The 19,702-nt window shown below is 37.1% G+C and overlaps 3 protein-coding genes across 5 annotated transcripts in view; all 3 read right to left on the bottom strand.

Annotated features, from left to right (window-relative positions):
• The window catches only part of LOC115223899 (uncharacterized transporter slc-17.2-like), a 13,892-nt gene extending 6,193 nt beyond the window's left edge, over positions 1-7,699 (bottom strand). Inside the window, exons 1-3 of the mRNA XM_029794622.2 lie at positions 7,689-7,699; positions 5,397-6,084; positions 1,873-3,977 (exon numbers count right to left, since the gene is read on the bottom strand). Coding sequence (XP_029650482.2) covers positions 1,873-3,235 — 1,363 coding nt within the window. The 5' untranslated portion in view covers positions 3,236-3,977; positions 5,397-6,084; positions 7,689-7,699. The remainder of the gene's footprint in view (positions 1-1,872; positions 3,978-5,396; positions 6,085-7,688) is intronic.
• Positions 7,366-8,562, bottom strand: LOC115223798 (sialin-like). The gene has a single exon (XM_036513099.1). It carries the CDS (start codon positions 8,560-8,562, stop codon positions 7,366-7,368), a length of 1,197 nt encoding a protein of 398 aa, XP_036368992.1.
• A 7,415-nt stretch (positions 8,563-15,977) lies between these two features.
• The window catches only part of LOC115223797 (uncharacterized transporter slc-17.2-like), a 32,118-nt gene continuing 28,393 nt past the window's right edge, over positions 15,978-19,702 (bottom strand). For all 3 annotated transcript variants that reach the window (XM_036512843.1, XM_029794461.2, XM_036512844.1), the window contains exon 2: positions 15,978-18,763. In XM_036512843.1, coding sequence (XP_036368736.1) covers positions 16,623-18,059 — 1,437 coding nt within the window. In that variant the 5' untranslated portion in view covers positions 18,060-18,763 and the 3' untranslated portion in view covers positions 15,978-16,622. The remainder of the gene's footprint in view (positions 18,764-19,702) is intronic.

Here is a 19,702-nt window from a genome sequence, read left to right as displayed (position 1 = left end):
CCTTTGACACAGACCATCCTGCTCTCTCCCACCCTTATCATATACTTAATCTCGCCCTTTCCTGATGCCTTCATAATAGTCATTCTCTTTCAGTTACCTCCACCTCTCTCTTGATTTTCCTTATCTCGCCCTCTCTATCTTTTCCAAAACTTTATATATATAAACACTGCTATAAATTACACGTTTTGCTTTTAATTCTTCGGACAAAGGTGACCTGGATTTGCCCAACAGATTCATGGGAACTGATGGTATTTCATACCCCTACAGCATAGGTCCTTATTATTTATGAACATTGTTACGGCATAAGCCGTACTTCACCCGAAACAGCTGTCAAGATAAGAATATCACATTACAATTTCCGTTCATTTTCTTTGCCGCATTCTGTACTGACTTGTGATGATCAGCATTTCTATTTCTGTCTTCAGTTATTCCTATATACATACCTATATACTCGCATATATATTTTCCTAATATATACATATATGTGTGAATGACAGCGTTGTTATGCATGTGTCTGTATGTATACACATGCATACATACGTATGTACAAATACACAGACACTCGCACACACATATTCATAATATATACATGTGTGTGCATGTATATATATATATATATGTATTGATTCATGCATACATACATATTGATATCTACTTATTACAAAATAAACCACCACGCTGAAGAAGTGCAGGACTGTGTCCAGTTTATATTTTTTCCCAGTTTATTAAAAAAAATGTCATATTACTTTGAAGAAATTATGAATGAATATTAAAAAATGTTTAAAGTATAACGTTTATTTGTATATGAAACATAAATTATAATCCTTAATATTACAAGATTTGCTTCTGTTTTAAATGTCGACTTGCGTTTGAATTCCATATGTAAACAAATAGCGTTTGTAAAAAAAATATAATAAAGCGAAAAAAAAAAAAGAAAATAAGTGAATAAATTATTTTTAAAAGGATTACATTGTGCAAAAACAATAATCTCTATCTAATAGGATTAAGTTTTCAAATTGTATTAGACTGCGCTCATGGTGGGAAACCACCTTGAAATTATTTATTCAATAATATCATCTCCCAACACATTTCTTCGCAAATGGTCAGATGTATGTTGCATTGTCAAAAGCGTCGAGAAAAGAAAATATAAAAATATTAACCAAGATAAATGAAAAGGGGTCCATTTGCTGACAGTTGTGTCTGCAAAAAAATTCTACAGTGATGATAGACATTCATTACCCTCTTTTAATTGAAATGTATTTAAGTTTCTTCTTAATTGCTAGGAAAGGGACATTAGAAACTCTTTAGACGTCTATAAATGAATATAATGACACAACGATATACCAAAACTCAATTCTTCATATTGGTAAATGTAATTCCTTAATTCCCAGCAGAGAATCTATTTTCAAATGAACATTTTCCCTTGACAGTCTCATCTCTTTTCCAATTTTCATTATCGTCTTTAAATGTATCATGGATTATTTTACTGATTACAGAATAAACTAAAACAGAATTTTTGTTCAGTTCATGAGCATATTGTCAATTTACTCTATAATCTATGTATCATATCTATATGATACGGAGGGCGGTTTTCCTGTTAGTTTATGTGATACTGTATGATAATAATAATAATATCATAAGCCATCTACCAAAAGCATACAGTAATCTAGTTAGGCTGCTTATTTATATTCTAACAAATAAGCTAGCTAGATCCCTCTGAACTTGCCCACTCTTGGATCTCTGTTCTTACCAATATTGCAAACAATATTGCACCAGATACACATATAGCAGCGCATAAGACAAACACGATCTGCCATTCTTCTTGTGTACCGTTTGGGGTGAGAGCTTTTGCAACCAAGGAACTAAGGCTGCCTGCCATTGACCCAAAAGTGTTACCGATTCCATATATAATATCAGCATAACATGGAGCGATGTCTCTGCTGTTAACGAGAACACCGCCACTGGTAAATGATAGCGATATACCACTGAGAAACAAAAGCAGAGTTATTAGAATAGTTCTGTCACATCTGAGAAATCCCATGGCTATCAAAAAACTTACTGAAATTATCATAGAAAAAGATTTGAATAAAATCCGAACTGAACGCGTTGAGAGATATTTCTTTGAACGTAAAAAATCTGCAAATTTTCTACATAACGGAAAAGCAATGATTTGTCCAATGGAAGGAGCAGACGACATTAAACCGTTGGACGTTGTATTAACGTGTAAGGCTTCTTTCATATATAAAGGTAGTAATACCATGAAAGATATATTCGTCCAAGTAAATAAACCAACATTAATTGCCCATACTGCAGGTGATAACAACAACCGTTTCCACGGTACTATTCTAACTATATTTTCACATATTATAGCTTTGTTTAAATAAGAAAGTTCTTCTTCGATGATTGTAGGATGGACATTTGGATTATCGTAAACAACATAAAACCACACACAACTAAACACCAACGATAACCCACCAAATACATAGAATATGGAACCCCATCCATTATCGAATCCATAATCACAAAGAAAACCAGATATTGAAAGACCTACAATGCTACCTAGAATTTGACCAGCAAATGCAAACCCTATCAATACACCTATCATTTGTGGAGGTCCCCAGCGTCCAAATAAGGACTGAATTGCTGGGGGCAACAGCCCCGATGCTGCTCCTGTTAATATCCTTAGAACAAGCGTAATGTAACCACTAATTCGAGATAAACTTGGATGAAGAATGGCCAGGATGGATGCTGAGAGAAGGGAAGCTCCCAGAACTCTTTTCCCACCATATTTGTCCGCCAATACGCCACCCAATACAGTCACTAGAAACCCATAGAAGTACCCAGCCAACATGTTAGATTGTAGTGAGTTGCTCCATTCGAACTCTCCTTCGAAAGTTTGGTTTGTTGAATGATTTTCCAAACCAGAACAAAGTTGGTTGTTTGTAGAATTGTTAACTTCCTCAGTTGTACGATTGTGCGTTTTCAACATGCATACAAAAGCCATACTTAGATCAACTCTTAAAGTCTGAAGCAGAAGAAAAGCCACACCACAAGCATAGCATAATCTCCATCGACACGAATAATAACGCTTAATTTCCTCGGTAAATTTCGACATTATTACGTTTCTTTTTACTATTTCTTCATAAAGTTTTGCTTGGTGTTTAATGTCTGAAAGTATATTAATCCGTGTGCATTGTAAGTCTAAAATATCCAAAGAAACGTAAGAGGGTGACATTAGATCCCTTTTAACAACTGAATTCTATGGATGCGTCAGTTGTTATCGATAAATAATTCCGAAAGTCATTAATCAATCACAATCAAAGCAAGTATCGATAATCGTCAGTTATGACCATTTGGTCATTTATTTAGTTCCTGCTTTGTTTCGAAATAGGAATACAAAATAACTGTGGATGCGCAGAGTTGTGTCAATAAGTTAGAGATAATACAGGTTCTGGAATTTTTTTAATATTCCGTAAAGTTTGGTACAGGAATTAACAGCACAATTTCGAGTTCTTTCTGTCTACAATCATTATTATACCTCGCTCATCCATAAGAAACTGCTGAAAGAAATGAGGTTACCGACTGTTTATTGAGAGAAGCGTGTTCACTTCCACTCGCTTCTGTGATGCAAATATTTTTTTTCAATACAGGATGTAGCTGTGATACAGAATGGTAGTAAATTCCTTGAAAGCTGTGTCTGCAATATGGTTTGTATTGTTTGTTTAATTATATTTTGTATCAGTTCAATGTACCAGTGTGGTGGTATTTAGAATATAGTTTCTATTCCATGTTGAATCATTCCATTTGGTGTATTCATAATGTGGTAAAAACCGAGGATCCAACTTCAGGAAATTTTAGTTCAGTAACAAATGTCGCTGGGGAAAATTGGTGAAGTTTAGAAATAAAGTTCTTGGAGTATTTCTTTGTCTTTTAAAATTCTCAATTGAAGCAGGAATCACTCGAATATGGTGCATTCACTGAAATGTAAGAAATTAATATTAATGAAAAAACAAAAGGCATCCGAGAGGCGACGCATACCCTGCACGCAGAAAAATTTTTTTGCAAATTTTAGTGTGGCTTGCAATGCATTGCTTACATGTGTGTGTGTGTGTGTGTGTGTGTGGTGTGTGTGTGTGTGTGTGTGTTGTGTGTGTGTGTGTGTGTGTGTGTGAGTGTGTGTGTATGTGTGTGTGTGTGTGTGTGTGTGTGTGAGTGTGTGTGTATGTGTGTGTGTGTGTGTGTGCGTGTGTGTGTGTGTATAAAGCAGAAGCAACAAAGTAACTCAAGGTCCGCGAGTTTCGGGCGCTGCTACTTATCAAAGTTCGATAATTGCTAACGCACGAAACTCTCGGACTTTGAACATTTTGGTGACAACCCCGCCAAAAATATTAAACATGTACAAGTTATGATTTTCTTTGATTTCATATTAATTTTGATTCTTATGCTTACGAATTAAAATATATGCATATTAATATTTTAAAAAATACTCATTAAAAACAATTAATAATTAAACTATTTATTTAGAAAATGACGTTACTTTATAATAAAAATTGTTTAAAAATATATTTCTTTGTAACAGATGTGTTGCTTTTAATCCTTTGTTACTTTTAGGTGACAAGAAAATTTCTAAGTTTGAAACAATCTTAATTTATTAAAGAATATTTGCAATAGTATAATTTGTTCAATAATAAAGCTAAATATAATCACTTATAATAATAGAAGCGTTGCCAGGAGAAAAAGTGGATCAGGATGAAAAAGGCGGGCATAGAGTTATAAAATATTACTATGTATTGAACCTGGAAGGTACAGGACACGACGAAATAAAATGGACTTAAAATATTGCTGCTGAAGTTAGAATTTGTTAAAGAAATTTCTGCAGTTTTTGTATAATTTTGCTCTTTATTGCAAATTTAAAAAATTTAATCAATTTTTTTATATTTAAAAATTTCTTTGTATTAAGCTAAAATTTATAGAAAAACAAAAAACGAAGTCAGGTGTATGAACAACAAGCAGGTGTATTAGTTTGACGCTCGGGAAGGTGAGAAAGTCTCTTATGTTTCGAGCCTACTTCCTTCTACAGAAAGTGTGGCTGAAGAGGTCACAGATGTGTGATGAAAGATTTGCGGACCATGGACATGACTTAAAATAATAAAATAAGAGCAGTAATATACGAGCGAAGAAAAATATACAGTGCGTGTATTTATTTGTCGAAAGAAAAAAATGACCGTCCCGAAATACAATATATATATATTTGTGTATGTATGTGTGTGTGTGAATGTATATATATATATATATATATATATATATATATGTGTGTGTGTGTGTGTGTGTGTGTGTGTGTGTGTGTGTGTCTGTGTGTGCATGCGTGTGGGTTTGTTCCTCTTTTCTTTACTTACCGTTTCTTTGTCATCTTCCTCGTGTCCATCCTTGTTCTTCCTCGTATACAATAAAACGGGCGATCGCTCTTAACTCAGGCCACAACAGAATCGGAGCTAATTCCCTCCTTCATTTCACTTTCCCATGAATGCCTTGATGTCACGTGAATTCTGCTCGTGACGTAATTGCACAAGCGCTAACTGTTGTTGCTCGGTCATCTCTAAAACACCAGGCCTGGGTTAGACCTCATTCCACCCATGACAACCCTGGCTTCAATTATATTTAGCGCATCAAATAGATCCACTGCTTCTAGTGAAATACGATTGAATAAGACAGTAAAGAATGGTCTTTTAATATCAAAGTCACTTGCATTGACTTGAAAACTAAAACGTATTCAAACTACCATTGTTTAAGTATGTGAATATGTGTTAAGGAATAATTTAGATTTATCTTAATATTGGGAGAACTTTCGTCTCTTTCATAACGTTCATCGACCCCAAATCATGGACGTACCTAATTAGATAAGGCATCATGTATACCGATTAGCCTATATGCATATAGGACGTCCGGGCTAAAGCTTACGCTTTGCATAAAAGGGAAAAGAAAATCCTATCCCACGATAGGAGTATTTTAAATGTGAAAAAAAATTACCACCTAGGTTGTGGCTGGAAGATAACAGTTTAAAGTAGCCACCATCAACTTCCATGACTACGAAACCTGGTGCATGCGTACCTCAGAGTGTCCCTGGGAAGATCTTCCAACACCTCCTTGATCTTGGCCTCCAGCTGGGCCTTGCTGTTGGTCTCTTTTGCAGAACCGCTAAGTTACGGGGACGTAAACACACCAGCATCGGTTGTCAAGCGATGTTGAGATGACAAACACAGGCACACAAACATATACATAATACATACATACATACATACATACATACATACGTACGTACGTACGTACATACATACGTACACACACACACACACACACACACACACACACACACACACCACACATATATATATATATATATAATATATATATATATATATATATATATATATATATATGTATATACATATACGACGGGCTTCTTCCAGTTTCAGTCTACCAAATTCACTTACAAGACACTTGCCCAAGGTACCATGCAGTGGGACGGAACCCAGAACCATGTGGTTGGTAAGCAAGCTACTTATCACACAGCCACTCCGGCGCCTATGCATGCTTATCAAGTAAGTCACATTGACTTAAAATGTAAAAAGTATTCACACTGTGACTATCTGTGTCAGCAACTTCGTGTAAATGAATGATTTTTATGTAAGATGATACTAGGACACCTCCCATCGGTTGCACAACTTTCATTTGCCCCAATTGATAAGTATACCTAATTAGATAAGGCATTATGTATACTGACTTGCACACAATCATATACACACATACATATATAAAAATGTACACACATAATGAAGGATAATGCAATCCGTGTTTATCAAAATGCATTTTATGTTCAAAATTTAATAGAAACTACAGACAGGATTGTTTCCAAACAGTTGAGCATCCTGGTCCAGACTGTTCATAAGGCAAATTTTGGTAAGAAGTTTGGTCCCTAACCACATGATTCCGGGTTCAGTCCCACTGCGTGGCTCGGCCGGGTGTTCTCTGCTATAGCCTCGGGCCGACCGAAGCTTCATCAGTAGATTATATATAAATATATTTATATGTGTGATTGTGTTTTATCCCAATCACCACTTCACAACCGCTGTTATACATACATACATACATACATACATACATACATCATACATACATACATACAGACAGACAGTCAGACGGATAGACAGACAGACGGATAGACAGACAGACATGTATATATATATATATATATATATATATATATATATTGATGTAGATACTTAGGTACTTACAACATATACCTATGAACTCCTTCATGATAAAATTGACGCCATTTGCAATAAAGAAAAATATTCAGTGATGTAGTTAAGCTATTCTACTTATAGTCGTGTCGCTAGGATGAACGGAGGAGCTAGATCTCCCCCAGTTTGCCCAATCTTGGATTTCTGTTTTTACCAATATTGCAAATAATATCGCACCAGATACACATATAGCAGCACATAAGGCAAACACGATCTGCCATTCTTCTTGTGTACCGTTTGGGGTGAGAGCTTTTGCAACCAACGAACTAAGGCTGCCTGCCGTTGACACAAAGGTGTTTGCAATTCCAAATACAATACCAGCATAACTTGGAGCGATGTCATTATTGTTGACGATAACACCACCACTGGAAAATGATAGAGTTATACCACTGAGAAACAAAAGGAGAGTTATTAGAACGGTTTTGTCACATCTGAGAAATCCTATGGCTATCAACAAGCTTGCTGAAGCCACCATGGAAAAGGATTGGAATAAAATTCGAACAGAACGCGTTGAGAGATATTTCTTTGAACGTAAAAAATCTGCAAATCTTCCACATAACGGAAAAGCAATGATTTGTCCAATGGAAGGAGCAGACGACATTAAACCGTTGGATGTTGTATCAACGTGTAAGGCTTCTTTCATATATAAAGGTAGTAATACCATGAAAGATATATTCGTCCAGCCATAGGCAAACAAGCCAAAGTTTATTGCCCAGACAGCCGGTGATAAGAACATCCGTTTCCACGGTACATTTTTAACAGCATTTTCACTTTTTATTGCTTTTTTTAAGTACGAACGTTTTTCTTCACTAATAGTGGGATGGACGTCTGGATTATCATAAACAATGTAAAACCACATACAACTAAACACCAACGATATTCCACCGAATACGTAAAATATAGAACCCCATCCATTATCGAATCCATATACGCAAAGGTAACCTGATATTGAAAGACCCACAATACTTCCAAGGAGTTGACCTGCAAATGAAAGCCCTATCAAAGAACCTATCTCTTGTGGAGGTCCCCAACGTCCAAATAAGGACTGAATTGCTGGGGGCAACAACCCTGATACTGCTCCTGTTAATATCCTTAGAACAAGCGCAATGTAACCACTAATTCGAGATAAACTTTGATGAAGAATGGTCAGAATGGATGCTGAGAGAAGGGAAGCTCCCAGAACTCTTTTCCCACCATATCTGTCCGCCAATATACCACCCAAAACAGTCACCATATACCCATAGAAGTACCCAGCCAACATATTAGATTGTAGTGAGTTGCTCCATTCGACTCTCCTTCGAAAGTTTGGTTCGTTGAATGATTTTCCAAACCAGAACAAAGTTGGTTGTTTGTAGAATTTTTAACTTCCTCAGTTGTACGATTGGGTGTTTTCAACATGCATACAAAAGCCATACTTAGATCGACTCTCAAAGTCTGAAGCAGAAGAAAAGCCACACCACACGCATAGCATAATCTCCATCGACACGAATAATAACGCTTAATTTCCTTGGTAAATTTCGACATTATTGCGTTTCTTTTTACTATTTCTTCATAAAGTTTTGCTTGGTGTTTAGTGTCTGAAAGTATATTAATCCATGTGCATTGTAAGTGCAAAATGTTTAAAGGAAAATTAGAGGCCGACAGTGGTCCCCGTTTATTATATTTTGTAAATTTTGAGATAGAAATTTACTCCCCTACTTTCGATTCTTTGTCAGCTGTAAATATGAGATCTCATTCATATATTAAGAAACAGTTGAAGAAATATGATCACCGATAGGTTATTGGTAGATGTGTTTTCACTTCCACTCGGTTCTTTGATGTGTATAATAATATTTTTTTCATAAAATTTCAGTGTAGCTACGATACAGAATGGTAGTAAATTCCCTGAAACCTGTGTCTGCAATATGGTTTGTATTGTTTGTTTAATTATATTTTGTATCAGTTCAATGTACCAGTGTCGTGGTATTTAGAATATCCCGCGTTGAATCATTCCATTTGGTGTATTTAAAAGGTGGTAAAAACCGAGGATCCAATTCCAGGAAGTATTTGTTTACTGACAAATGTCGGTGGAGAGAATCGTGAAGGAAGTTGCGAATTAAAGTTTTTTGAATGTATCTTCACGTTTCCTTATGTTCTTAGTTCTGGGAAGAATTAATCGATTGTGGTGCATTCACTGAAATGTAAGAAATCAAAAGTAAATCATTGAAACCAATATCCTGTTTTCTAAAATTGATAACATAGAAATCATGGCTGATTATTAGAAACCTGATATATATATATATATATATATATATATATATATATATAATATATATATATATATATATATATACTAGCTGAAGGTGACCCGCTCTACGCGCGGGTAAGAGTGTGGTTGTTACTTTCTGTTGCTTCCTTTCAGCACGTAAAAAGCACCATCGAACGTGGCGGATTGCAGCGCCGCCTTGACTGGCTTCTGTGCTGGTGGCACGTAAAAAGCACCAACCGGTCGTGGCCGCTGCCAGCCCCCCTGGCACCTGTGCAGGCGGCACGAAAAAAGCACCCACTACGCTCACAGAGTGGTTGGCGTTAGGAAGGGCATCCACCTGTCGAAACACTGCCAGATCAGACTGGAGCCTGGTGCAGCCTCCTGGCTTCCCAGACCCCTGTCAAACAGTCCAACCCGTGCTAGCACGGAAAACGGACGTTAAACGATGATGATGATGATGATGATGATGATTCTCCCTCTTTGTTTCTTTCTCCTTTCTCTCTCACTTTCCCACTTTCTTACTCTTCCTTTCTCTCGGACTCTCCCTCGCTTTCTCTTACTCTCTATCTTTATGTATCTCTCTCCCATTTATAAACAACAAAAGATCTTGAGTAAGTTGAGAAATAAAATATTTAGAAAGATCAATCATAAATATCAGACAGTTACAAAGGAAAGGTCTGCTTCAAGACAGACAGCAAAACACTAACATTTAAAAGGGACAGACGAACTTGCGAGCTGAATAAAAATATAAAATATTGGAAACCAAAGTTTGAAGGGATAGAATTTGAGGATAGTAGAGTCACCATGGCTGGCATTTCTTAACGACGGACAGCAACGTATTGACAGTTCAACGGCTGGCGTAAAAGTTTGAACTTGATGTAAAAGAAAATCCCTAAAAACCAAGTTTTGACTTGATTCTTTCTCACGACAGTAGACTCACGATGGCAAGCATTCAAAACTTCTTCATCATGGACGGCAACACATTGACGATTAAAAGGCTGGAGCAAATTTTTTAGCTTGATGTAACAGAGAATTGCTAAACACCCGCTCCTTTAAATTTTAATCCCCTTCCAGCCCCATTTATACCCCTTTTCACCTTTTGGTTAATATAACCCGATTTAATTTGGGTCTACTGGGGCCACATTTTATAAGATGAGGACACAACCAAGTTTCCCAAGTTCTGGTCATAGACCATAGAACACTCAACCAAGTTTCCCGATTTCTGGTCATAGACCATAGAACAGTCAAGCAAGTTTCCCGAGTTCTGGTCATAGACCATAGAACACTCAACCAAGTTTCCCGAGTTCTGGTCATAGACCATAGAACACTAAACTAAGTTTCCCGAGTTCTGGTCATTTGCAGAATAAATAGAGACGGCGGAGGTGACAGACGTCGTTGCAATGTAAACATGATTTGTTATAAGAGAAAGATTGTCCAGATTGTGTGTTGGTGGTGTTGGTGGTGGCGATGATAATTATCATTAGGAAAAAGAGTGAGTGAGTGAGGAAGACATACATAAGTTGTGGCGATGATAATTGTAGACCCCTTTTCACATTTTGATGAAGAGAACCCGATTTCATTCGGGTGTACTGGGGCTACATATAGGTGTGTGTGTGTGTGTGTGTGTGTGCACGCTGTAGAAATTAAATTTGAGATAAAACCACTAATAGGGAAATGAAACAGTAAAAAACCAAAAACCAAAACATAAAAATAAAAATATAATATTAGATATATGAATATATATGTGTGTGTGTGTGTGTTGACAGGTAGACAATAGAATGCGATGGCGATGGGGATGGCGAGTAATATTTGTTACTGTCCATGAACGCTGAGAGATACATGAGTAAAATGTATAGGAAGGTAAGAGATAGAGTGAGTGAAAATGTTCTTGGAAGAGAGTAAATAGCATATAGTTGATATATAGTTCATGTATAGTTGATATATAGTTTGAAGTATATGTTCAAAGTGTTCGATGCAGTGGCCCACGGTGGCGATACGTATTCAATACAAAAAACAGATCAAAGTGGTGGAAAGCGGTCAATACAGAAGATTGATGTTTCCGAAAGAGCGAGGAATTCATTTTTACCTTAAGCAATTGTGATGACCCATGGTGGAAGTTCGCTGGGTGGTTCTAGTGAGTTTTTGTGAAATGCTCGGTTTTATAATGCCTGTTAGGTGGTCAATCTAGCGTAGCGTGACGTCATCAATGTTTGACCAATCGTTTCGTTAGGTGGCTTTAATCAAGTAGAACGGGACGTCATCATTATTTTGACCAATCGTTGCATTATAACTCCCTCTTGTTTGTTTCCTGTTTTGACCAGTCGCTTCGTTAGTCAAGTAGAACGGACGTCATCATTATTTTGACCAATCGCTGCATTATATCTGCCTCTTGTTTGTCTCCTGTTTTGACCAGTCGCTTCGTTAGTCAAGCAGAGCGGGACGTCATCCAGATTCTGCCCAATCACGACTTATAGCTACATTAGATCTGCCCCCTGTCTGTACTTGTTAGGTGACTATTCAAGCAGAAAAGGACGTCATCAATATTCTGACTAATGACTGTCCCCTGTTTGTATCCTGTCCATTCTAGCAGAGCTAGACGTCATCAACTTGTTGACCAATCAGAATCGGGTCTGACCCTTAGCTGTATCGTATGTATCAGGGTCAGATTTGCACGAAAGAATTTTTTTCCTTTTTTACTAAGGCATATTTCCGTCAGAGTGAGTGTCTGTTTGGAGCAGCGGCCGTGGTGGAACCCCGCTTCTCCCTTTCGGAGGACTTATCTTTTGTTTTAGTATTCCTGGCCCAGGGTGTTTAAACTTGGTCTAAATTTTTTTATGAAATATAGTTCTTTGTTTTGGCGTTGTGTGAAGGTTGCGTTGTCACTGAATTTATAGAGCGGGTTAGTTGTAAATTTCGGATTTACATTTCCAGCACATCTATCTATGTGTCCGCTGACCGGTATTTTGCGGTAATCAGGGTTTTTAATTTGTAATTTATGCACCGCCATCCTGTTACGTAAGCTATTTTTTGTATGGCCTATATACTGCCTATTGCAGCCTGCGCATGTTATGACGTAAATTAAGTTTTCTGATGCGCAGGTGAAGTTTGTTCTAATGGTGAACTGGTGGCCTTGTTCCAGTATAAATTCTGATCCTTCTTTCAAGATGACACAGATTCCGCAGTTGGGCCTTATATATATATATATATATATATATATATATATATATATTATATATATATATATATATATATATATATATATATATATATATATATATATTATTAATGTATATTGTTTAATGAACTGCGATAATGTTCTGAAATAGTGATCAGATTTTGTTATAATGCTTTTAATGCATTAAGGGAAGGCCATCTGCTTGGCTGATGTAGGTTTTGTAAGGTAGGGAACATTTGTAAAACATTTATTCCGTCCCAAAGTCAAACATGCAATAAAAACTCCTCATTTTGACCCCGCACCCATGCCAACTTCTAGCGACGGGACTAGAAGACCTGTCCTGGTTTCGGGATATTTCTGCCACTCTTCGGTACCGGACACCTCGTCTGGTAGAGATGGCAGTAGCCCGCTTCTGCTCGCAATGTATATATTTCAAGGAGCCACACAGTCGCCGATTTTGCAGCAAGCAACAATGCTAGTTCTAAAATCTCTCTAAGAGATGAACGCAGTAGTTGAATCCAAGGTAATCCTGGCCCCTACATAAACGGGACCAAGCGTTGTAAACCGGCGAGGATATTAAAGGGCTCCCTCGAACCGGGGGACATCTTTAACTCTGGAATAGATGTTTTCGGACTTTGCATTCAGAAAATTCCTGTTGGCATCATGGGACCCACACGACACCAATGCTGATTACGAATAACAGCCAAAAGGAGATAATCCCTTGTTATCGACAGAGTAACGAAGACTTTTCCGCCCACATTTTCTAGAGAGGCCGCTTGTCACAGAGGCCATGTGCCAACAGGTTTTGGGGTCTGATAAGACAACGTAAAGCTAAGAGCGACCACACACACACACACACACATAGCGTGTAACGTTACAACAAAACTACTAAATCATACGTTTAACAGTAATATGTGTCATTAATTCGTATATAGATCCTCTCTCTCTCTCTCTCTCTCTCTCTCTATCTATCTATCTCTATCTCACACACACACTACAGAAACATAACACTGTTATCATAACAGTAATACACAATTCGTATATAGCTACTCAAACACACGCTGTATTAACGACCTGTTCTGCGTTTATGGAACGAAAGAATTTTAAGGAAGAGAACCGAATACATTTAGAAAACTGTTGTAAATATATTAGTGGCGATTACCACTCAAGTCCTAATTAATTTGCTCAATTAGTGAATTATACATTTTCAACGGATTGAAATGAAGACAGTTACTACTAAATGATACAGGCAGCCATGACATCGGTTACCATCGGCCACATATCATGTAGGGGTAAACATGGGAAAATAATAAAGATTCAGTAAATTAGGGTCTTTACCGTGTCGATATTTATGTTTCCCTCCGAACTCTTCTCATTCATGCGTAAAACGAGTCAGAAGTGTGCAAAATCTATTAGATTGGTGATGTGTTATTGGGGATATCGGATTTTTTCCTAAAGTATTTAGGGGCAACTCTGCTATGATCTTGATAAGCAAGACATTTCGTCTATGGCGGTAAGTTGACATTAGTTCAGGTCTTTCGTTTAGTATTAAGACTGGGTGACAATCATATAACAAAGTTCTTTTACGAAGTTCAATGCAGAGGCACGTTTAGAGACCTAGGGGCATAATCGATGTTTCTTCAAATATACAAACCATGATCCACCATTCACATGACCAGCCACGTGATTAATGCTTTAGCACAGTGGTTCCCAACCTAGGGTTTGCGGAACCCTGGTGGCCCGCAAAGGTAGTATTAGGGGTCCGTGAACTAAATTCAAAATTTTACATACATACATACATACATACATACATACATACATACGAATACACATACATACATACATACATACATACATACATACATACATGCACACACAATGTATGGAAACACTCGGCGAGAAACGGAAGAAAATTTGAAGAAAGAAGGAAAAAACATAATAATAATAATAATAATAATAATAATAATAATAATAATAATAATAATAATAATAATAATATTAATAATAATAATAATACTAATTACTATTATTGTTTCAGTGTGCGTGTGGGTTTGTTCGTCTTTTCTTTACTTACCTGCGCCTGTAATAAATCTATAGTGTCAAGTAATATATGATCCTGAAGTTACTTCTAATCTAAAAATATTCAACACTGCGAGTCTCTGAGAGTGTGAACACGTGTAAAGGAATAAATTATACGTATAATTATACTGGGGCGTCAGTCGTCTGTTACATTACTTTCATTCAGCCTAAATCATAAAAGTACCTAATTAGATAAGGCATTATGTATATTGACTAGCACATGCGCATAAAGGGACAAGAAAATACAATATCCAATCCAAAAATAACAGTAATTTAAACAAAAAATATCAACTAGATAATGACTTTTATTTAAAGTTATCCGTTCTCAGCTTTCGTAACAGCCTCAACAGAGTTCTGGAACATGGTGTATGCGTTCCTCACTGTGTCTTTAGGAAGATCTTCAAACATCTCATTGATCTTGGTCACCAGCTCGGCCTTGGTGCTGTAGGTAGTATGGTCGGTGTCTTTCTTAGCATTCCCTCCACACGTTTAGCGGAATTAGAATCGGAGGAATCAGGATGGCAGAAATTAGAGCAGAGGAAGTCGTAGATATCCTCCAATACTCAATCATGACTCTTATGGGAAGTATGGCAAGGAGCCAAATCCTATTTGCAGCCCTTCTTTGTGGAGTCCTCTGCCTCCTCAGCCGCCTTCGTACCCCTTTCTACAGAGGTCCATCAGGACCTTACTTTGTTCCTGGGGACAGTTTTTCTTTATATGGCCAGGCTCCAGGCACTGATGACACCTGGAGTGGGAGGGCGACCCTCAAGAATCACCGGATATCTAGAACCAGCCATTAAAAAATCCGGGAATACCAGATTCTTGGTTGATTGGGTCCACAGGGTCAAAACCGCTTTTGACCCCACCCAATAAACCGCAGGCAAAATTTTTACATTGAGGAGCTTGGCTCCGCTGCCATCCAGGCCCCGGCGGATAGTGTGTTCAATCCACTCGGGTTCTATTCCGGGTGGCAAACCACAGACCCAAGCCCTTGTCAACTTCTTCCCACAATACGTGGGAAGAAACAATATTTCCTCGCCCTCTAAGGGCTGACTCGCAAAATTGCGATCCTCTTCAGGGGTGTCAAATAGCAACCACACCGTCGCATATTTGCCACTCCTGGAAATAAATTCTATAGTTGGCGTATACTTCGCCAACTCTCGCTGTACTTTTGGTCGATTTTTTGGAAGAAGACGATGGAGTCGAGCGATTTGGAGTATGTTCTCAACACCACCGTCCTCTCTTCCAAATCCTTCATCCACTCCTCGGGTGGGAAATCTCCCACTCCAAAGCAGTGTCCTGTTTCTTCGTCAATGTTTCTTGTAAGAAAAAGTTCAACAGAAGGTCCAAACAGTTCAGGGCAAAAAGTACAAAAAGAAAGAAGGATAAAAAACGACAGAAAACAGTTCAAGAAAAAAAGAAAGTCACAAAATGATGGAAGAAAGAAAGAAAACAGTTCAAAAGTTCAAAAAACACAGCAGACGCAAATCCTCCGGCCTCTAGGTAATCCAGGCCTATTCGTAATCCAAATAGTAACCGGAACACACACACACACACACACACACACACACACACACACACACACACACACACACACACACTCACACACACACACACACACACACATATTTATATATATATGTGTATATATTGCTCTATTCAGACATACATACGAACATACATAGATACATACATACTTACCTTATATATATATATATCCATCCATCCATACATACATACATATAAATTGCTATGCATATCTTCATATATTAGAAAGAAATTGCCAACCGGCAAAAAAAATCTCAGGAACCTAGGTCGGTTATTTCATTTCTATTTCTGTTTTAGGTTCTTCCCATCTCGCCCAAACTTGCGTCTCAGTTTTTACTAATATTGCAAATAATATTGCACCAGACACACATATAGCAGCACATAAGGCAAACACGATCTGCCATTCTTCTTGTGTACCGTTTGGGGTGAGAGCTTTTGCAGCCACGGAACAAAGGCTGCCTGCTATTGCGCCAAAGAAGCTACAGATTCCAAATACAACACCGGCGTAACTTGGAGCAAAGTCATTATTGTTGACGAGAACTCCACCACTGGAAAATGATAGAGTTATACCACTGAGAAACAAAAGGAGAGTTATTAGAATGGATTTGTCACATCTGAGAAATCCTATGACGATCAACAAACTTGCTGAAGCCACCATAGAAAAAGTCTGGAATAAAATTCGTACAGCTCGAGTCGAGAGATATCTGTTCGAGCGTAAAAAATCTGCAAATCTTCCACACAACGGAAGAGCAATGATTTGTCCAATGGAAGGAGCAGACGACATTAAACCGTTGACTGTTGTATTAACGTGTAAGGTTTCTTTCATATAAAGAGGTAGCAATGTCTGGAAAGATACATTCGTCCAGGCATAAGCAAACAAGCCAAAGTTGACTGCCCAGACGGCTGGTGATAACATTAACCGTTTCCACGGCACCCTTCTAACTGCGTTTTGGCATTTTATAGCTTTGTTTAAGTAAGAACGTTCTTCTTCACTAATAGTAGGATGGACTTCTGGATTATCGTGAACAACATAAAACCACACACAACAAAACAATAGTGTTGATCCACCAAATACATAAAATATAGAACCCCATCCATTATCAAATCCATAAGCACAGAGGTAACCTGATATTGATAAACCTACAACGTTACCCAGAATTTGACCTGCATATGCAAACCCTATCAATAAACTTATCTCTTGTGGAGGTCCCCAACGTCCAAATAAGGACTGAATTGCTGGGGGCAACAGCCCCGATGCTGCTCCTGTCAATATCCTTAGAACAAGCGTAAAGTAACCACTAATCCGAGATAAACTTGGGTGAAGAATGGTCAAAATTGATGCTGAGAGAAGTGAAGCTCCCAGAACCCTTTTCCCACCATATTTGTCCGCCAATACACCACCAAAACCTGCCCCCATATACCCATAGAAGAACCCAGCCAACATATGTGATTGTAGTGTGTTGCTCCATTCAAACTCTCCTTCAAAAGTTTGGTTGATGGAATGATCCTTCAAACCAGAACAAAGCTGGTTGCTTGCAGTAGAATTTAATCCTTCAGCTGTACGATTCGGTGTTTTCAACATGCATACAAAAGCCATACCTAGATCAACTCTTAATGTTTGTATCAGAAGAAAAGCCATACTACAGGCATAACATAATCTCCATCGACACGAATAATAACGCTTAATTTCCTTGGTAAATTTCGACATTATTGCGTTTCTTTCTATTGATTCTTCATAAGATTTTGATTGATGTTTTGTGTCTCATCGTCAGTTATAATCCTTTAGTAAGTTATTTCGTTCTCGCTTTGCTTCGAAATAGGAATAAAGAACTAAATGTGAATGCGCAGGGTTGTGTCAATAAGTTAGAGAGAAAACAGATTCTGGAATTATTTTTATATTCCGTAAAGTACCGAAATTAACAGCACAACTTCCAGGTCTTTCTATCTACAGTAATTTCGAGACTTCACTCACCCATTAGAAACCGCTGAAAGAACTGAGGTTACCGATTGGTTATTGATAGATGCGTGTTCACTTCCACTCGCTTCCTTGATGTGTATAATAATATTTTTTTCATAAAATTTCAGTGTAGCTACGATACAGAATGGTAGTAAATTCCTTGAAAGCTGTGTCTGCAATACAATTTGTATTGTTTGTTTAATTATATTTTGCATCAGTTCAATGTACCAGTGTGGTGGTATTTAGAATATAGTATCTATCCCGCGTTGAATCATTCCATTTGGTGTATTTAAAAGGTGGCAAAAACCGAGGATCCAATTCCAGAAAGTATTTGTTTACTGACAAATGTCGGTGCAGAGAATCGGTGAATTTGCGAAATAAAGTTTTTTGAATGTATCATCACTTTTCCTTATGTTCTTAGTTCTGGGAAGAATTAATCGATTGTGGTGCATTCACTGAAATGTAAGAAATCAAAAGTAAATTATTGAGACCAATATCATGTTTTCTAAAATTGATAACATAGAAATCATGGCTGATCATTAGAAACCTGATATATATATATATATATATATATATATATAGGTGAGAAATTTGGTGTGTGAAAGCACGTGGTTGAATATATAGAAAATACTAAAAAGTTTTTATTTCTCTTTCAATTTCAGAATTACAACTATTTAGCGGTTTGAGTGTGGCTGCTCTTTCTAGTGAGTCGAATGGCCTATCAGGGCCATTCCTTATATTGTTGAATGTATATTATATAGTCTTTGACTATCTTTTCTTTCTCACTAGATCGCTGGTAGCGGAAAAGTTTTTCTGGAATTTTTTTGCTACCCATATTTATTGATATATATATATATATATATATATATATATATATATATATATATATATAATATATATATATATATATATATATATATATATATATATATATATATATATATATATATATATATATATATATATATATATGTGGTGTGTATATATATATATATATATATATATATATATATATATGTATAAGGGTGAAAAGGAACACACGAGTTGATATATATGAAAAAACAAGTCAAAAATAGAAAATGCTAAAATAATTTTATAGTGAACATTTCAGTACCGGTTTCGGTCATTTTGAGACCTTTTCAACTGTAACGATTAAATAATTAAATTTAGAAAAATTAGAAGAAAAGATTTTTTAAAGAATATTTCTATAGTAGTGTTCAGATTTAAGTGGCATTCTGCCTTTCTCTGACTCCCTTGTTTGCACTTGTGTGTCGGAGGTCGTTGTGAGTTCTTGGAAGGGTAGTAGAGGAAGAAGGCTGGTGGGGAAAGGGGGATGGGAGAATCTGGGAGTGCCCTGATGGTCGTATTTTGAATGGTCAGTGGCGGCTGGCAGT

Source organism: Octopus sinensis, linkage group LG24, assembly GCF_006345805.1.
Source record: "Octopus sinensis linkage group LG24, ASM634580v1, whole genome shotgun sequence".
Taxonomy (NCBI): Eukaryota; Metazoa; Mollusca; class Cephalopoda; order Octopoda; family Octopodidae; genus Octopus; species Octopus sinensis.
The sequence above is the reverse complement of the archived record's forward strand: the minus strand, read 5'-3'. Positions and strand labels throughout refer to the sequence as shown.

Coding starts and splice junctions, on each gene's coding strand:
- LOC115223798 (XM_036513099.1), bottom strand. CDS start 8,562: ATGTTGGCTGGGTACTTCTATGGGTATATGGTGACTGTTTTGGGTGGT.